Source organism: Abrus precatorius, unplaced genomic scaffold (genome assembly GCF_003935025.1).
Source record: "Abrus precatorius isolate BTA unplaced genomic scaffold, Abrus_2018 Scaffold11, whole genome shotgun sequence".
Taxonomy (NCBI): Eukaryota; Viridiplantae; Streptophyta; class Magnoliopsida; order Fabales; family Fabaceae; genus Abrus; species Abrus precatorius.
In genome coordinates this window covers 26016807-26032989 of record NW_020874303.1, presented here as the reverse complement: position 1 = coordinate 26032989, position 16183 = coordinate 26016807, and the positions used below count along the sequence as shown (strand labels likewise).

The window sequence follows — 16183 nt, the reverse complement described above, 5'->3', positions numbered from 1 at the left end:
CATTTCAAGTGATTAAGTGTTAATATATATTTTACATAAATTTATACTAATAGAAGTGGTGTGAATAATTTATCACTTTAAGAATGAAAAAATTATTTTTATAACATTGTTAACATTAGTTGGGTTGCTTTTAATAATTAAAAACGAATTTTTTTATAAAAAAAACAACTTTTTGTTTTCCCAGTTATAATTTTAATTTAATAAATATTTCTTTCAAAATAATATATAGTTTTAAATACTTAAAATTAGACCTTAAAACTAATGGTAGCAACATTTAATTTAATTTTATAGGTTAATATAATTGCAATATTATTTTAATTTTGTAAAATAATCTTACGAACATTGTTAATATGAAAGAAAAAGAAGATTATGTAAACTACAATTGATTGGAGAAAAGAGAGTTTATTTTCTGTGCCATTCTCTTTTCCTTGTTTGGTATTTTTACTTTTTTGGAAGTTTAATAAGTTATGTTAATCAATAATCTCACACCACAACCATATATTTTTCTTCTTACGTTTCTTTTCAAGGGAAATATGACAGAGTGAGCAAACATGAAGGTGGTATTTTTTCATCTATATTTAGAAAAACATGTAAATGGTCAAAGGAATATATATATATATATATATATATATATATATATATATATATATATATATATATAAGCACACAAGTTATTAAGAGGATAAAACTAAACTTTTTAAAAAATAAAAAAATAAAAATTGCAAATAGTATAAGTAACAGTAAAATTAGGGAAAATAAAGATTAAGCAGATAAATAAAAAGAGGACAGAGGAGCGGAGCACGGAATCTGGGGAATTCAGCGTTGCCTTTAATCAACCACTTGTTCTCATCCTCAAAATGGAATATATTCATCCATGCGATGTGCCATTTCTACCACTGTTTATTATTAATTATAAATGTTCTTCTTAAAGAGACTTAACCACAGATGTAATTTCATTGTTTAAGAACTAAGGAAAATGTTATTTATACCACTAAAAAGATACTTAAGTATGTCTTTTTAACATTTGTAGCGTATTTTTATGATAAACTATATAAAAACTGAAATAAATATTTTATTTGTAGAATATAGCATTAGCTCAATATTTAGGGAGAACGCTGAAGGTGCACGTCAATTGTTAATGCTCGACATGAGATTAATTGGTTAACTTAACTTATGATATTTAATCTGACTTTCAACAAATATAATTATATTAAATACTTTAATTTGACCGTAAGTCCATGTTATTAATCTGTTTTATTTTTAAATATTTTAAAAAAAAGTTTGTACTCTGATTTTGTATCTTTTCGTCCAAAGACAGAGATGATGTCTATCTTAAAAATGTCTTATTACTGCAAATGCGACGAAAATCTGGCTTTGGTGCCAAAGATACCGCGAACTACATCAAGCGGTCATTTCATCTTTTCAACATTTTGTAGACTGATGGTGTCTTTGGATAGAGACGATGAATTCAAAACCAAAAATGAAAATGAAATGTTGTTACTTGCCACCCTGTTTCTACATACTCACTTATGCTACCACCAATCATCACTTCTTTTACCTTAAACTACTGTCACACCTAGCAGTAACAATAAAAGTCCAATGTTCTCTTTAACATTAAATAAGAATATTAGAGATAAAAAAACCAAATAATACATTGTTTAAATAAAAAAGAATCAGGAAATAATATATTATTTTATATAATTTAACTAGCTAAAATTCTTTTCCTTTTATTATATTATTTTTTATATAAACTTATTTTAAATTTTTTCATAAAAAAAGCTTTATTTTTGTGAACATTTACATCAAAAAACGAAAATTGAAGTTTCCTTTCTCCTCCCATTTCATGTCTACAGGGGAGGATTTTTATTCATTCAAATAATTGACGATATTATTATGTAAGTCAATCTTTGAGTATAATGAATTGTCTTAACTATTCTCATCTCCAAATGGCTAAAAAAATAAGTTAAACAATACAATATGTCAATATCCGTTTAATATTGTTTGTTTTAAAATTTCTTTCTCATTATATTACCTTTTTTTTTTTTATCTTTTAAAGCATAGACACCATTTTCAACTATTAAACTTTGATGTAGTGATTCAATAACAAAGTAGGTGTACTTTGTCGCGAGTTAAAGAATGTTTCTATATGAATCATCGTTAGATTTCTGTGCATAGTACACATTGGTCCAATAACAGACATGATGTGCATTCTGTAGTAGAAAAATAATTAAAACGCAAACTTTAAAAGAGAGCGATGCATTTTTTAAAATATAAATAATAAACTTTATAATCGATTATGATTACCATAAAAATATTCATGACAAGTATTTATATCATTAAAATTACATTATATTCTTTTTAACAAAATCTGATTATTATATCAAATATGATTTTAATTTTATAAACATTTTACTCTTATAAATTAATTTCTTAGCCACTGGTGTACATTATAGTTTTACTTTAAACGATCTCTATACCGTGTTTGTTTAATCGTTTTCATCACATGGGACATATAAACTTTGTTCTCAACTTCCATTTGAAGGGATTCAAACGCAAAACCTATGTATAAGTCAGCTGAATTTAGCTTATACTCCATCTAATACGATTTTATTTGTTAAAAATAAATAATCAATAAAAAATTTAATCTCAGCTATTAGAATTAAATTTAATAATTAATAATAATAATAATTTATTATTAAAAAAATATAATCCACATATTTATAACTTTAACATAATAAACGTGTTATTTTGGGATAAAATTTTACTACACTTGAGTACTTAAATTCAACTCTAAATATTAAAATTAGTTTAAAATATAATATTAAATAAATAAATAAATTTAATTATATAAATAATTAATAAGTATTTTATTAAAATAAATATTATACAGAATTTAATAATAAAATTTAATGGATAAATTAATTAGCATCGTCATTTATAATCATTTCTCATTTAATTTGATTCAATTCAAACTGGCTCTTTCAATTAAACGAAAGATCCATGTAGTTTAGAAAATAAATATAATAATTAAAAAATTCAATATATATTTTTTATAATTTAAGAAAAATGATTATACTTTTTTTTTATAAATAGACGTGTTATTCTTTTAATATTTTATATAATATTAGGAAAATTAAATTTTTTTAATAAAAACATCTGAAATACAAAATGAACTATTTTAATAACGTAAACGTAATATTAAAGTGTGTAAATAATAATAAAGAAAAGTGTGTGGTTGTAGGGAGATTGTGCAGCAGGAAGAATTAGATATGGGAGGGCCACATCCCAAAGAGTTGTAGAGACTGAGAAGGGAAACATGCATGACGTTGATGCTGTCATTTGAGGTTGGAATCAAAATATGATCGAAAGCATATCCATTTTAGTTCACATATTGGATGCAGATTTGCTTTGGCACCTGCCAGTTGATTTTCAGGTGCCTCCACAGATACATAAGACGGCGCTGTCACATTGAAAGCTGTGGTAATCACATGTTTTTTGCAATAATTAAATCTTCACCATTAGTCTCTTTAATCATTTCATTATAAAATGGCTGCATGAGCCATCATTCATATACTTCAATCACACCTCTATAAATTTGTGGATTACCATTTCCTTCTTCACTTCATAACACTTGTGTTGCACTCTTTCCTACCTTGATAATTTAAGTTTCTCCAATGGGGTCTAAATTGATCTTTACCTCTGTTGTTTTGCTCATGCTTTTGTTGTGCTTGCTTCTTATGAGGGACTCTTCTGGTTTGTCAATGTTCTTTTTTCTATTTATTATAATGTGAATGACAATGGACAGATTGTGTATTGTTTTTTCTTCATATAAGTTGCTAGAGTTTGTATATATATATATATAAGCATTCATAACTTGTTTATTTACTGGCAGACTGCAGTGTATCGTATGAATGCATTGGTGCTAATGCAGTTGATCTTAAGAAGATTCGAAATAGGAAGGTGTGTCACTCTCACAAAACTTTCTGACATACACACAAGTATACAACATATGCAGTACATAGTTCAAACTTCAAAGCAGTGACCTAATTTTTATATGATCATGAATGAGAAAGATGTGTATCTTTTTCTAGTTTTTGTTGATTTCATATACTTTGTGGTATCTGGGGTATAGGAAATTAATTGTAGTTTCTTAAATTCTATCTGCTTGTGCAGATGTTGTCTGCTTTGAAGGATAAGAAAACTACTTTGAATGTTAGTCTTCAAGGATCATCTAGCTTCAAGTATGGTGGTGAAAAGTCACTGAGTTGGGAGTTGAGGAAGGTTCCTTCGGGTCCAGACCCGCTGCATCATAACGGTGGAAACCCCAAGAAGCCTCAAACCCCTTAAACTTACCCATGGAACCTGTTTCTATGTACTTGGCCTTGTATTTGTTATGAGTGTAAACATATATCTACGTACTTGTAGCAAGTTTTTAAGTTTAGTACTCTAGTTTTGACTTGTACTAGATATATGTTAGCTAGTTTCTGTACTTCTTAATTTTAATTAAGCAGTATTTAAGCGCAAACGTTGGAATCAAATCTTGTTAAGCAAAGGCAAATATTTTGGTTATAAATGCAAAAGCAAATTTGAATTAATTGAATTTGGCATTTTTTATTTTCTGCTAAAATATTGTGCGTACAGCTCATTCATGGATTAGACAGAAACAATGGTGACATGACGTGCTTTGGCTCCATTAACCCGAATACTACAAAAATATGTATCTGCAGATATTCTTTTCTGTAATAACTAACCTTGAGCTTTTATTCATATGACGTTTACCAGTTAGACATGACAGCAATGTCACTAGAGTGACGCAAGTGAATCATTTCCATTTTGTAGAAAATACCCAAATATATTGTACAAAACAAAATAATTACTGTAACCCATAACCAATTTTGGCAAAATATTCCTTGATTAACAAAGGCGCATATTTTTAAGGATTTCTAAAAGGGTGCATTTTCTTATTCTTATATTCCCGTGAATACTAAATATTATTAATTTACACATCAAGTTTAAGGAGGCAAATATTATTAAGTACACGAGTCACTGTTTTGTGTATGGTTTGATGTTAAGGCTATGGCTAAACCTCACCAACTCGTGCCATTCTACGCTACTCTTCTCGACGCTTGCTCTTCCTCGAAGAACTTGAAGAATCTAAAGCGAATCCACGCGCGCACCATCGTCTTAGGCGTTTCACGCTATGACTTCATTGGAAGCAAGCTTGTATCTTCCTACGCCTCCTGTGCCCAATTACACGAAGCTAATACCATCTTCTCATTCACCGTTCGAAAATCGACTTTTCTATTCAACTCTCTGATCAGAGCCTATTCCTCTCTCAACTTGTTCTCCCAATCCCTCTCTCTCTTTCGCCAGATGCTTCTTGCGTACAAACCCTTTGATCGTTACACTTTACCTGTGGTGCTGAAATCTTGCGCTGGGTTATTGGCTCTGCGGTTTGGGCAACAAGTCCATGGAGCTGTTTTTGTCAATGGGTTTGGCTTAGATTTGGCAAATTCGAATGCTTTGATAAATATGTATGTGAAATGTGGATATTTAGTTAGTGCACGCAAGGTGTTTGATAGAATGTGGAAAAGGAATGTGATTACGTGGTCAACGATGATGGCGGGTTACGGAATGCATGGGGCGTTTGGGGAGGTATTTGAATGTTTTGATAGAATGGTGGAGGCTGGAGAAAGGCCAGATGAAATTACTTTTACAACGGTTTTGAGTGCATGTAGTCATGGGGGTTTTGTAGATAAAGGGAGGGAGTATTTTGAGATGATGGAGGGGAGGTTTGGGGTGAAACCTGGGCGGCAACATTACACGTGTATGGTGGATATTTTGGGGAGGGTTGGCCAGGTGGAGGAAGCTGAGAAGTTAATTTTGAGAATGGAGGTTAGGCCAGATGAAGCTTTGTGGGGTGCTTTGTTAGGGGCATGTAAAACTCATGGGAAGGTCGAGGTGGCTGAGAGGGTTGCAGAGAGAGTGTTTGGGAGGGAACTGAGTGTTGCATCTTCAATTTGAATTTATCCTATAGGGTATTTTTTTGTTCATGGGACGAGCAAAGCATGCGCTGAAGGATAAGCATGTTCATGTATGTCTTCCATGATCATACTTGTTTTCATCCTTTTATATCTTTATTCTTTTGGGGATAAAATCTGGGACGCCATAACCAATATATCATATCTTTTCCAAATTTATTTGCCACAACATGAGAAACAATTTAGTTGCATAAACAACCGTTTAAGGATACTAGAATATTTTGCTCGAAGTATCATTACATTAAAACTCAACGTTACACTTTTTTTTTTTCAGATTAAAGGACTTTCACATGTTAGAGTATACTCTACAGTTTTTAAGATTTATTTACCGAACAAATAAATTCAAATTAAAGGATCCTGACGACGATACCAACAACAATTAAATTCAAAACCTTTTGAATAGAAAGTTTGGCATTTCGGATCTATTCTCAATTCCTATGTCATAAAGGCACGTGGTCAAAGTCTAGCTTACAACGTTTACATGGAACATCAACACTGCATGAATTCTGTTCTCAACAAATAAACCAGAGATGCACGAAAAGTTGGATATCCTTGTGTTCTTGAGGATCATACAGGAAAATTGACTAATTAAACCCTTATTATTAGAACAAATTAAGGATAATGATAGGGTTAAATTTTATAAAAGTGTCAAATAAATATTGAACCAAGCAGACACGGTTCTGAGGGTAGGCTGAGAGTGCGATCGCCAAGGGCCCAGACCTAAAAAGAGCCCAAAATAAAAATTATAATACTTGTAATTTGCAGTTGAAAAAATAAAAAAAATAAAGAAGACTTTTCAATTTCTCACACAATCACACTTTGTTTGCTAAAAACGTAATTACTTCTTCAACTTCTCCAGACCTTTTAACAGTGTGTGTGCAATTCTGTATTTTATCATAATCAAAAAGACAAAATCCACCATTGTTGCAGGTAGTTCTTTCCTCCTCACTTTTCTTTCTTTTTTCTTTCTTCCTCCCTGTTTCTCAATCCTTATTCGGCAAATGTTAAAAAAACCGTTTACCTAAAAAATTGATTTTGTTATTTACTATGTATAGATAACCCACTTACCCACATTTGTTTCAAAGACATCTTTGCTTTTCTTTTTAGTGGGAAAAGTAAGGGAGCTAAAAGAGCTATTCTGCAATTCAAATCCAGTTAGGCGTTTCGCGTTTGGAAGGTGATTAATTCGCTATTTATATAAATGCTTTAGTAGGAATATTTATATTATGAATAAGGAGCGCCATTTTTATTTTTCTTTTGGTTTATTAATTATGTTCCATTTCCTGACTCTTGTTACAGCTGTGTTTTATTGCAGAATTTGTGCTGGTTGCAATGCCATGATTGAATGTGTAATATTTGTGAGTTTCCTGGAGCTGTTTAGCATCCAAAACTAGCGACTGCTGTAATTAGGAATAATCATCACATTAATTAGGAGATTTAATTTACTATAATCCTTTGCATTGTGGTTTTCAAGTTATGCCTTTATGAAATATAGTATATTATATATTATATATAGCATGTTGCATATGAATTATAATTATAGTCTGCAAGTCTACAATATGTCGTTATGCCTTTGATTATCATCTTATTCCCTAATTGATTATCATAATTATATTTTCAGATTCCTAGGGACTGAATTATGCTTGTGAAATTTGCATATGTGAAAGCAAACATTTAAGTTAAATTCTTTTACCAGGTGCTATTGTTCTTTTTCCCTTGTTTTATGATTGTATTGTCTTATTTATCTTTTATATGCAATGTTACCTAAAAAGCATTTATCTGGAAGTGAAAAAAGAAAAAAAAGAAAAGAGTTAAAAAAAAATTTGAATGGATTTTTTTTTGTAATTTTATTAGAAAAAAATTCTATTTACTTAAAAAACATATTATTTTAATAGAATTATGCTTTTATTTTGTTGTATTATGTCATATAATTTTTTTTGAAAGGCCCCAATTTAATATTTTGCCTAGGGCTAAAAAAAATCAGAAACGGGCCTGGAACCAAGTAAAAAAGGTATCCAAACCCTTCTAAGCTCAGAGTTAACATAGCAATCATCTTGTGCATTCGTACAATCAATTACTTTCCTGAACTGGACTATTGTTAGGTCTGTTAACGGGTTGTGTTATTGTACAACGTGTACAACTCAATTTACAAAATTTAACCATCCTCATATGATTCTTTTCCAGAGGAATCGGGAACATAGCCACATAATTGCAGTTCAAAGGACAGAAGCCCCAGTACAGAGTAAATACAGTCGTTCTCCTCGTGAGATTTATCGCCAGCCACGAATTTGTGAATGCTGGAATCAATCTCAATGGAACTAAAGCCTGGTTTCTTTTGTATGCCACGGTCCTTCATTCTTCTCCTAACCTTGTTTGCACCATCCCACTTTCCAACCGCCGCGTATATATTAGAAAGAAGAACATAAATGGACTCTCCCTCAGGATGCAATTCAATAAGATAATTCGTTACATTTTCAGCCAACTCAACTTCCCCTTGAGTCCTACAAGCAGCAAGCAATGACCCCAACACCACTTTATTTGGCTTCATGGGCATATTCTTAATTACATCCAATGCATCCTCCAACCTCCCCGCTCTACTATAGAGATCCACTAGGCAACCATAATGCTCAATTCTAGGCACAATTCTACGAACTCTCTTCATCTTATCAAAGATTCTGAGTCCCTCGTCAATTAGTCCAGCATGACTGCACGCGGTGAGAGCACCTGTGTAGCTTACTCCATCTGGCTCGAACCCTTCCTTCTGCATTGAATTGAAGAAATTCAGGGCCTCATCTGCAAGCCCATTAACAGCAAAACCCACAACGATCGAGTTCCACGATACCACGGTTCGCTGGGGCATTCTGTCAAACACTTGATGAGCAAGCTCTATGCATCCACATCGAGAATACATATCTATCAATGAATTGCAAACTCTAACATTGTTCCTGAAATCTTGAGCCATCACAAGACGGTGTACCCACATGCCAAGTACAAGTGTGCCCAAGTTGGCACACGCTGCAAGAACAGCAATAACGGTTACATAATCAGGGGCCACACCAGCAAGCTGCATTTCTCGAAAGCACTCTAAAGCTTCCTCGTGATAATCTTTCTTCACAAACCCACCAATCAGCGCAGTCCAAGAAATTGCATTCTTCACAGGCAATTCATCAAACACTTGGAGAGCATCCTTAATCTCCCCATTCCTCATATACCCATCAATCATAGTGTTCCAAGACACCAAATTTCTGACACCCATGTGATCGAATGCCAACCTAGCGGAGCCCACACGACCACATTTAGCGTACATGTCAACCAGGGCAGTGCCCACCATAACGTTCTTATCCAAGCCAAGTTTTCGAGCGTGTGCATGAATGGTGGCCCCAAAGGAGATAGTAGCGTGTGAGGGGGAGTGAGCGCAAGCAGAGAGGAGCGTGATGAGAGTGATGTGATTGGGTTCAACACCAGCTTCTCTCATTCGCACGAACTCGGAAGCAGCTTCAACCAAATGGCCACTTCGACAGTGGTGAGCAATGGAATATGTCCATCCTACAGTGGGGTCGATGTGTCTCAGGGAGAGGCTTTGGCTTGTGTTGGGTTTTGTGGGAGAAAATGTAGAGTGAGTTTGATTTGGAAGTGGAATTGGGCAAGCTGGTTTTGGAGGAGTTGTGCACGCTGGAAGTATCATTCTTCGAACCATCAAAATCCTTCTCCAGATTGCGCTTCCAATTAGAACTTAAGAAGGAATATATTTATTTATACTATCTAAACAATATATTGCTAATATTTTTCCTTTCTATTTCCTGTTTTATTTGTAGGAACATTTATCATGAAGGGGAGCAGATTTTCCATATTGTAAAAAACACTTGACATGGTGCTGTATAAACATTTGACTTTTAATTATTAATAAATTAATTATTTTAATGGATAAATTATTGATTTCAATTATCACTGATGAATGTCATTGAAGAGGATCCATTCCCACATGAAGGGGATCAAGGCTGCTGGAGAGTCGTTTGCTACGTCTGGTTCTTGCAGCAAAGAATTCCAAACAAGTATTTAGGGGTATTCAATGTGATTTTCTCGAAAAAAAAATAATGTTGTTTGATTAATGAGTCAATCAAATTTACTCCTAAAAACATGTTTGAGTAAAAATGAAAAAAAAAAAAATTTATGTTTTGCTGAAAATTTTACACTAAATTTTACTATAAATTTGTTTTTAAGATTATTTTTTAAACTATAAATTAGTTTATTTTAAATTTAAATTTGATCAAAATCAAGTTTGTAATCACTTAATCAGATATAGTATTAATCTCCCATGTTTTCCCTTTCATGACCAATTCTTGTTTGGTCTTTCAAATTCTTTTCCCTTTTATGTTTTTGTTTTCTATGACTTCAACTAAAGTTATGCGTTGTTGACGATAATAAAGGGAAGGGAAATAATCTCAATAGGAATTTCAAAATAAACGAGAAGGGAATCAAATTATCTCTGTACCATTTATATACACAATTTTTATTTTTCTAAAATTAGCATAAAGGAAGGAAAAGAAATTTTCATCATTAACATTTAGCTTGAAATAAAACAATAAAGTCCTGTTCCGTTTCCTTATTAATATTAGAAACCAATAGAAAGATAATTATTCTCAAGCCTTTCAGCCCATTTCCAATTGTTCCACTCCATTCTACTAATTAGTCATTACAGAGGGTTAAAAACGACAAAAGTAGAGTATAAGAATATGCTTATAGTTATCTTACGATTCGAGTTCCATTTAGGTCCCCACTAGATCAATAATCTAATAAATTTTAGGTCTCAATCACTTTAATTTTATTTCTATCAAAATTTCATCTAACATGAAAAAATATCATAAAAAAAATATATTTAAGTAAATAATTTAATTAATAACTTATTCATTATACCTTTATCGTATAAGAATTAATTACATGCTATTTACTAAAATAAACTAGAAAAACTTATTTTTATAAATTAAACTAAAAATATTTATTAAATAAGCCTAAATAATCTTATAAGAATGATACTACTTAACAACACTTTATACATGTATCATTTCTTGTCATTTTTTTCTCTACGGTGCACTTTACACATGAATCATCTAGTATCATCATTTTTTTTAAGGTGTACTTGTCATATGTATGATTTACTTGTGTGAGTTAGTCACTTAAATCGACTACATTCTAATATCATTGTTTAATTAGAGAGTATTAAGTAACAAGTCTTAAAATGAATATGACAATATAACTCCATAACCTTAAAGTAATGAATATATGGGTCCAACCTTGCAAACACCTAACTTACTTCATCCTTGATTACAGCAAAAGAACATGGAAGTTTCTGGGTAATACGTAACATTTATCCCATGGCATTAGATGACATCACCATGTGGCCATACATGGTCTTGCTGTTTTGCGGCAGAACAAAATCTTCAATATGGTGGGTCCAACTGAAATGATCAGAACAAAAAGCACTTGATATGCTTCAAAATCATTTTGGTTTTACACTTCTAATACGCGGGCTACGTTACTCCCAGGCATTTTCAATACTATAATCAACCTCCTACAACATGCATAACACGAGAACAATATAGTTATCTTTATGAATGAGTTGTCACGCAGACTCATCACTATCAAATAGAAATTGTTTTTTCTGTATACAAGGCCACAAAAAGAGAAGGAAAGAAAATAATATTTATCTACATCTTCGTATGGTACTTTGGAAGTATTTTAATGTCCAAAAACATAATAAAAAGACTCGAGGGAAATAATTTTTGCCTCTTAGCTGACATGGTGAGAATCCAAGTGAATTTTATTGAGGACACAGCAACAGGTCCCATAAATTGCACCAAAGTTACCTCAAAATCATCGAGCATCAGCAGAAGTAAAGGAGTCTGCAAAACCAATAGGCCTTGCTGCAATACTGCTTCTACTATCTTCAAGACTAGTACCATCATAGCTAAACTCTTTGCTTTCAGCTTCCTTCCAAATTTTCAACATTTGAGGAAGTGGTTGTGTGTAATCAATGCCAGAGTAGTAATCTAATTCATCATTAACCGGTCGCCATTTTTCCACTAATGCTGCCAAAACATTGACTGCATGACTCATATCTGGCCTATGGTGTGCTTCTCTTGCAGTGCAATGTCCAGCAAGTTCAGCTACAATTGTTATGGTCTCAAAAGTCTCTTCAGTTGCTTCCAGAGCTGGATCAATGGCAGCCATGAGCTTCTCTTTGCTTACTTTAATTTGCCAAAACCATTCAGCCAAGTACCTGCTTTCCTCAGGCCGGCTCTCATCAAGTGCCATTAGTCCAGTCAGAAGTTCCATCAATACCACACCGTAGCTGAACACATCAACCTTTGTGGTGATTTTCCCCATCACTGAAGCACACAAAAGCTTACTCAGTATGCAAAGCTAGGAGCATCTAACTGAGAGATGCTGAGACATCACACATTTATGTCTTATGAGAATGATGCAATGGTCTGAGCTGAACTATTAGATAAGGGATACAAAGATCATATTGCTAACAAATTTTGAAACATTGAACTTGTCTTGTAATTCGATATCATTTTCTATTTCAATTATGGTTTTTCAAAAACAAACACAAAAAGTAATTACAATGTAACTGGATATAAACTAGCAAACAACAGAAACTATGTGCTGATATGCAGAGATAGTATAGTTTTTCCATTCTCAATTGCGCCAAACCACAGTCAATGCTCAATTTCTACAATTATGAGATGGCTTGGAGGAACAGATTTTTTTAAGCAAGGCCATACCTGCATATTCAGGGGCAAGGTATCCAAATGTCCCAGCAAGCTTGGTTACTACAGACTTCTCACCATCTGGTGCAAGCTTCACCAAACCAAAATCTGAAACTTCTGCCCGAAAATCATCACCCAACAGAATGTTAGAAGACTTGAGGTCTCGGTGGATAAAGGTTTGGCGGGCAAGGCTATGAAGGTATTCAATCCCTCTAGCAACATCTAGTGCTATTGCCAGCCTCTGTGACCAAGACAAAGGCTCCAATTTCAAGCTTTTCCAATGAAAAAGATGCTGACTTAGAGCACCAAGAGGCATATATTCATAAACCAGAAGTCTTTCATTGCCTTCAACCGAATATCCCAACAAGGATACCAAATGTCGATGACGAACCTTTGAAAGAACAGCTATTTCAGCTTGAAACTCCTCCTGTGCCTTACTGCTTATAACACCATGCTCCATTCTCTTCACTGCTATTTTTGTCCCGTCTTCTAATTCTCCCTTGTAAACAGTTCCAAACCCACCCCGTCCTAGCTCATTTTCCGAACAAAAATTATCGGTAACCTTGCGTAGTACTTGTACAGAGATGACAAGGTTACCAGCCTCAAGCATGTGAGAGTTTTGAGTTTCACCACTAATGTTACTCAGAGAACTTGTCCCAGTCTTCGTTGATAAGCTTCCAGTGTTGTTATTTGAAACTGCAATTTTAATCACATTATCTGGATCAGATGGATCTCGAGGGTGAACCACAATGGAACTTGGAGCATCCAATGAGGCTTTTTGGTTCTTCCTGCAACATAGGAGGAGATAAACAACCAAAAGAGCTATAACAGCAAACACTGCGACTCCAGCCACTACTGCTACTGTTTTGAACCTTTTGAAGCCATTTGGTTTGGAATTGGATTGATTTGATCTTGAATTCTGACTTGGAACAAGTGGCTTATGAGAAGATGGAGGACGTGATGGGTTCTGTGGTGAAGGTGGGCTTCTAATAGGTATTGGACTAGGTGTTGGACTCTCTCCAGTTTGATTTGGAAGAAGAGGATTACCCACAATAACAAACTTCACATCGTTATGAAATTTTGGCAATGGAGGCTCAAGATTGTTATCACTTAAATCTAACAACCTCAAAGATTTTAATTCACTAAACTCACCGGGAACTATGCCAGTTATATTGTTTCCAGCAAGCCTAATTTCAAGGAGTGAATCTAAGCTAGCAAGTGAGGGACTTAGAGTACCATTTAGCTTGTGTCTAGGAAGATTGATTATAGATACCTCCGAATTGGAATTGCAGCTCAATCCAAACCATGTCCCTGTGCTGGCTCTGCATGGTTCATTACCAGACCAATCAGAAATGAGAAATGATGGGTAATTCAGCTTATCCAGAAAATCCAACAGTGTAGTAACCTCAGGGGCACATTCAAGCCCCGGCTTAGTTTGACAAAAGAAATTGTTGTCATAAGAAAAATTGGCAGCCTTAAACTCTGGTATTGGACCCATTAGCTTGTTATTGTTCAACACAAGGATGTCAAGGTTCATATGTGCAAGAGACTCAGGAATCAAGCCAACAAGCTGGTTGCTATTGAGGTTGAGTTCCTGCAGGGAAGTAAGATTACCAATGTCCCTTGGAATTGTCCCAGTGAACTGGTTTCCATGTAGCCAAAGCTGTCTTAGGAAAATCATTGAAGCAATAACATCAATAGGACCAGTCAACCCACCACCTTGTTGATCATTCAACCACAAAACCTGGATGGATGATTGAGCAAAAGTTGCTGGAATGGCACCAGCTAGCTCGTTACCTGAAAGCCTTAGATTTGTGAGGGATGGCAATGTGCCTACAAAATCAGGCAATGGTCCAACCAAATTACATTGCACCAGAGAAAGGTTGGTTAATTGCACTGATTTCTCTAAATCCTTAGGAAACAACCACCCACTACTTGCATTCAGTGGATTTTCTTCCAAAGACAAGACCCTAATGCTGGTGAGTCCATCAAAGAAATCAGATGGGATTGCATCAAATGCATTGTAATCCAAGAAAGCAAATTCCAATTTTGATAAGCCACTAAAAGTAGGCAACATCCCACTAAGGTTATTGCGTTGAAGACCCAAATTGTAGAGTTCTGAGAGCTGGTTAAAGTTTTGAGGCAATGATCCTCTAAGACCCAGATTCTTAGCCTGAATCTGATTCACTCTATCTCCAGAACAGTACACATAAGGCCATGAAGGAGGCCCACAGGGATCATCTCCATTCTCTGGCCATTTCAGAAGATCTGGATTTTCCAACCCTTTTCTGAAATCATTCAAAACTTTGACATCATTTGGGTCTGTAGCACCATAACCCAATGTTACAAATAGACCAAAACAGAATAAGATGCAGACTTGTTCTATCTGGATAACTTCCATGGCTAGCCTAGAAGAAAAAAAGTAGTTAAGAGCTGAACGGTGTCAAAGTAGGAAATTTTCTCAGTTAACTCAGAACCCCATTTATATCTGACCCCAAAATGAGACACTAGTGACTAAGCCCATAAGACCCGGAACATAACATTGAGCATGAGTGTGAGCGTGCATGTGAATGTGAGTGCTGGGTAGTTACTCTTACCTAGAAATAGGCACAAAGAAAGAGGTTTAATTGAGAAAAATGTTGAATTGAATGGCCCTCTGAGGGGAAATTGAAGTTCCCAAAATTGAGAAAAGGACAGAGAGGGGAATGTGTAGTTTCTTCACCTTTTCACATTTTGTTTTTCTTTTCACAAAAGAAGGAAGGAACCCTAAACAAAGTGTCAGTCCACTCCACCATTACTGTCCCCTCTTCAAACCTTTCCTTTTCTTTTTGCCTCTTACTATTCATTCATTGCCATTTCTATAAAAAAAAAAAATTGGACTGTAAAACAAAGAAAAGAGGTAACTAATTTTGTCACATATGTTGTGACTAACAACTAACATGTGGATGATACTGTCCCACGTTGGAATGAAGTGGGCCATAGGGTATCTTGTTTGAGATTTTCATTTATGTCAGAGTGGTATTCGCAGTTTTCGAGGCACTTAAATCGTCGACACGGTATGTCTTGGACTTACAAAGAACTTGGAAATCTTAAAATTCAATGTCTCTCATTTATAAATAAGTAAACAGTATCCTATATATTTAATAATTTATTTTTCTTTTATTATATATATATATATATATATATTATTTTATGCCTTTCTATTTTCAGGTGTAAACACCCAACATTTTCCAAAATCCAATGCAAAATTACTATAACCAAAGGCAACATGCTAATGTTTAATGATGTAGATGTGGACCTCTTTTTGGTTTGCAAAGCCAAAGGAGAAAATTAAACGTGGGGCCCCTCTCTAGTGTATAGAATGTGTAGGCT

The 16183-nt window shown here is 34.0% G+C and overlaps 4 protein-coding genes across 5 annotated transcripts; 2 read left to right on the top strand and 2 right to left on the bottom strand.

Annotated features, from left to right (window-relative positions):
- Nucleotides 1–3674: 3674 nt before the first annotated feature.
- On the top strand, nt 3675–4347 carry LOC113856653 (protein CLAVATA 3). The gene is made up of 3 exons (XM_027488596.1): nt 3675–3753; nt 3893–3960; nt 4174–4347. The coding sequence occupies exons 1-3, from the start codon at nt 3675–3677 to the stop codon at nt 4345–4347; spliced, it is 321 nt and encodes a 106-aa protein (XP_027344397.1).
- A 285-nt stretch (nt 4348–4632) lies between these two features.
- On the top strand, nt 4633–6766 carry LOC113856373 (pentatricopeptide repeat-containing protein At1g03540-like). The gene has a single exon (XM_027488165.1). It carries the CDS (start codon nt 5077–5079, stop codon nt 6022–6024), a length of 948 nt encoding a protein of 315 aa, XP_027343966.1. The 5' UTR covers nt 4633–5076; the 3' UTR covers nt 6025–6766.
- Nucleotides 6767–8148: 1382 nt separating this feature from the next.
- On the bottom strand, nt 8149–9745 carry LOC113855461 (pentatricopeptide repeat-containing protein At1g05750, chloroplastic). Its single transcript, XM_027487104.1, has one exon. The coding sequence runs from the start codon at nt 9736–9738 to the stop codon at nt 8197–8199; it is 1542 nt and encodes a 513-aa protein (XP_027342905.1). The 5' UTR covers nt 9739–9745; the 3' UTR covers nt 8149–8196.
- A 1904-nt stretch (nt 9746–11649) lies between these two features.
- On the bottom strand, nt 11650–15663 carry LOC113855156 (receptor-like kinase TMK3). 2 transcript variants are annotated; one of them, XM_027486659.1, is made up of 3 exons: nt 15409–15663; nt 12827–15219; nt 11650–12427 (listed from the first exon to the last, which is right to left on the bottom strand). In XM_027486659.1, exons 2-3 carry the CDS (start codon nt 15210–15212, stop codon nt 11913–11915), a joined length of 2901 nt encoding a protein of 966 aa, XP_027342460.1. In that variant the 5' UTR covers nt 15213–15219; nt 15409–15663; the 3' UTR covers nt 11650–11912. The 2 variants fall into 2 exon arrangements, with proteins under 2 accessions (XP_027342460.1, XP_027342461.1); XM_027486660.1 differs by having other exon boundaries at nt 11652–12427; nt 15534–15631.
- Between the last annotated feature and the right edge of the window lie 520 nt (nt 15664–16183).

What these genes read in the sequence shown, in the direction of transcription:
- LOC113856653 (XM_027488596.1), top strand. Translation starts at nt 3,675, where the DNA reads ATGGGGTCTAAATTGATCTTTACCTCTGTTGTTTTGCTCATGCTTTTG. An exon ending in TCTTATGAGGGACTCTTCTG is followed by an intron (nt 3,754 to 3,892) that starts GTTTGTCAATGT and finishes ATTTACTGGCAG; the next exon opens with ACTGCAGTGTATCGTATGAA. An exon ending in AGAAGATTCGAAATAGGAAG is followed by an intron (nt 3,961 to 4,173) that starts GTGTGTCACTCT and finishes CTGCTTGTGCAG; the next exon opens with ATGTTGTCTGCTTTGAAGGA.
- LOC113856373 (XM_027488165.1), top strand. Translation starts at nt 5,077, where the DNA reads ATGGCTAAACCTCACCAACTCGTGCCATTCTACGCTACTCTTCTCGAC.
- LOC113855461 (XM_027487104.1), bottom strand. Translation starts at nt 9,738, where the DNA reads ATGGTTCGAAGAATGATACTTCCAGCGTGCACAACTCCTCCAAAACCA.
- LOC113855156 (XM_027486659.1), bottom strand. Translation starts at nt 15,212, where the DNA reads ATGGAAGTTATCCAGATAGAACAAGTCTGCATCTTATTCTGTTTTGGT. An exon ending in CCTTGCCCCTGAATATGCAG is followed by an intron (nt 12,428 to 12,826) that starts GTATGGCCTTGC and finishes TGTGTGCTTCAG; the next exon opens with TGATGGGGAAAATCACCACA.